We start from the raw sequence: 3428 nt of genomic DNA, 5'->3' as shown, positions 1-3428 counted from the left end.
AATACAATTTGATCAGGTAAACACATTAGTATGAAATTACTTTTGTCATCCTTTCCACTTAAATAATATATGTGTGATTTCAACATGCATATCAATAATCTTGATAGTAGAAATTACCCTTTTGATAGTGTACAGATAACTGCTTTGTTTTGAGGAAAGTAGACCTGTTAATCTTAATCTTTGCACAGAAGAAGTTCATCCTAATGCATGAAAATAACTTGTAAAATACTTGGTTTAGTCCACTAACCATAAGTATTGTCATAGGACTTGAATGTTAATGAACACAATAGATAATAACAGATCTCTTTTCTTTAACAGTGAATAATTTGAGAATGTAATTAGGTCATGAATCATGATAAGATAAAACCACAGGCTTATCATGTTCAGATGGACAGAATGACAGAAATATAGAATTAATTTTGCAATAAATGTTATCCAGTAACCAAAATAGATAAATGAAGATCATGGTAACCTGATCTTTGAAAATATCTTGCCTAGCATGTTTCTATAAGTGTAAAATAAATCAAAGAACTAAATAACAAAAAAGAAATACATATATAACTTTCCATTGTAAGTCTACCCTACTTTCTGTAAAAACAATGAGCTGCCAAATGAGGTTGGAATCCGAGGGATACAAAATTGGAAAAATGTAAGTGACGAAATGTCAAGGTTCCCCAAAGGGGGTGTTACCAGCCCTGAAGCTTGTTTTGATTAAGGTAAACACGGGAAGGGCCCGGACCCATATACAGAGAACAGCCCTGATGCTTGTTGCTCAGGCCATATGTTTTATCATTCATCCATCCAAATCAAAATTTTAAGACATTAAAAAAGGCCTTTCAAAGGAAGTAAACAAGACAGATATCCACAATGTTCATGGCTCCTTTGTTAACATCAATTACTCAAAATAACACAGTTTACAACGCCTGACATAAATATTGCAGGATAAGAAGAAGCTAGGAAGAAGAGATGCCATCTAAATGGTATTTGTTCCATGTTATACATTGCTCCATTATCATCCACCAAATACAGAAATCTCAGACTTGTGTAAAGAAGATATAAGAATATCTCATCCATTACCATCCTGCCATTTTGACTCTATGTACCAATCTTATGACTCGTTAAAGAGATATCAAAATATCTCTACATTATATTATATCATTGACAGTTTACAACTCACAAATCATTCTGCTCAATTAATCAGTATATCCTTTGAAGCCTAATGCATTATAACCCCTATGATCTGCCTACTTGGAGAAGAGGAAACAAAAAAAGAAAGAAAAGAAGTGGTCTTTCTCTAGTGGGTTCCATGGCTGATTTGCCATATGGAAGTTTCTAGTTAAATTCCTACAGTCATTGTGCAACCCTAATCTTCTAGAGGAATATACCCAACCACCGAACGAGGTTCCTTCAACATCTTGTTCTGAAACATGGTCGAGGCTATGTCTCTTATCAATAACCAACCACAGTATAACTGAACAATTCCCCAAAACAATTGTCTTCACTCAAAACTTGCCACAATGAATCCCACTAATAAAGTAATCAGGACAACTATGCTTTTAACTTTGAAATGTTTACAGTAATTGCTGACCCTAAACAGTCCTACAGATGTATCTAGGGCTTCTCCCCTTCTATACAAATGCAAATTAGATTACTTCCTACTGCAAATGTCCAGCAGCTTCTTCCTGCCATCAACAATCTCATCAAAGAAGTCATCTAGCTGGCTATCAATATTCTCCAGCCCTGATTTCAGCAATCCAAAATAGTGCTTCAACTGCTGAACTTTCTCAATCAGGGTATCAGGGTCTTCATGAGAATTGCTGTGGGAAGAACTTCTGCACCTAAGGTCTAATTGGGTCCACAGATCCCCCATCAAGGACTGTGCCTTTCCAAACTCATGTAAGAACATTGAAGGCCTGCTATACATGGAAGACTTGATTGAGGATCTCACCTTGTTTATCTCTGCATTAACTCTCTGTTGAAGGCGAGATGAGGCGGCAAAGAAGGAAGAAGACCTTAAAGAGAAATTCTCAACGGCACTCAAGCTTTCACTGGAGCAATACACCAATCCCCAGAGAAGCAACATGAGCAGCAATGAGCTCGTGTTCTTCATTGCATACATCACTCCTCTGAAACCACTGAATCCATTCCACTTTGCAAAATTGGCCTCAATGACCTTGTCATCCAATTGCAAAAACAGCTTATTACCCCCCTCTGCTTCAATCTTGGTCTCAATCAATACCTTATTTTCTTCTTCTAGGCTGATAGCCTCCCTCCAACACCCTGAGATGTTCCTCATCGCCTGCCTGCACTGCGCAACTGTTGGGCTGTCATTGTCAACCAATGCCACTGTGACTGTCTCCACTGCATTTTGGTATTGCTCTAGGCCTGTAATCCCACCTTTCACCACATGACACACATCCCACAGCTTTGAGCTCTCATCCATGTAATCATCAAGCCACTTATCCCCAACAGGAAGCTGTAGTTTCTGCACCAGATGGATGATTTCAGTGTGCAGTGACCTTAACAACTGAACAATCTGTTGAAGCCAATCTGTTGACATGAAACTATGTGAGGATATAGCCTGCTCCAGATTTTCCAGACCCTGAGTCAAGGTGCTGTAAAACCCATTAACATCCCTAAAGATTGAATTCCCTGATGAATAATCCATAGCTTGCCAAGAGGTCATCAGTTGCATCATTCTTCAACAATAACCATGAAGAACAACACAGAAACTCTAATATTAGGCTCACCCACTAGGGTGTTTGGAGTTGTAAACCCTTAATTCTCTCAATTATACTAATCCCACAAGTACCCCCATGAGGAAACACACCATTTTGCTGATTTCTTACATACCCACATTGGCAAGACAAGAAAACACCTTAGTTTCATCTCCTTTCCGCCATGTTATGTACCGTGTACCTTCTACAAACCATTCACCTACCTTATATGATTTGAAAAGAGAAATTTTATATTGCAACAAGGAAATTATTATGTATAATTTAGTCTACCCAAAATCTAGCCTACCTTGAGAGCTTTGAATCTGCCCTTGCACAGTTTTCAACTTAGAACAGTAGCTAGGGAACATCATCCCTTTCTAGATCTTTTCTCCATCAAAATATTCATAATTTGATTTTGAAAATTAGCAAGGCTCAAGGCTCAAAAATGCAAGGATCATTGTTCCCTATTACATGTACAACCATGAGATCTCAAGCTTAGATTTTGATTTGCAAGTAGACACACATATTCTAAGGCCAATGCTCCATGGATCCTTAGAATACAATACATAATATATTCATGCACATGCACAACTTTTCACATAGAACCAACAAAACAATCAAAAGAAGACTCCAATACCTTGTAAAAATTGATTGACAGCCCAACAATGTAAGACTTGAGAGCAAATGTGTAAAAAGACTCAAAACAAGGAC

At 37.7% G+C, this 3428-nt stretch overlaps 1 protein-coding gene across 1 annotated transcript; it reads right to left on the bottom strand.

Annotated features, from left to right (window-relative positions):
* Positions 1–861: 861 nt before the first annotated feature.
* On the bottom strand, positions 862–3160 carry LOC131054709 (protein BPS1, chloroplastic). Its single transcript, XM_057989269.2, has one exon. It carries the CDS (start codon positions 2696–2698, stop codon positions 1649–1651), a length of 1050 nt encoding a protein of 349 aa, XP_057845252.2. The 5' UTR covers positions 2699–3160; the 3' UTR covers positions 862–1648.
* Positions 3161–3428: the final 268 nt, after the last annotated feature.

The sequence above is a fragment of the Cryptomeria japonica genome, chromosome 5 (assembly GCF_030272615.1).
Source record: "Cryptomeria japonica chromosome 5, Sugi_1.0, whole genome shotgun sequence".
Lineage (NCBI taxonomy): Eukaryota > Viridiplantae > Streptophyta > Pinopsida > Cupressales > Cupressaceae > Cryptomeria > Cryptomeria japonica.
This window is presented reverse-complemented; position numbering and strand designations above follow the sequence as displayed.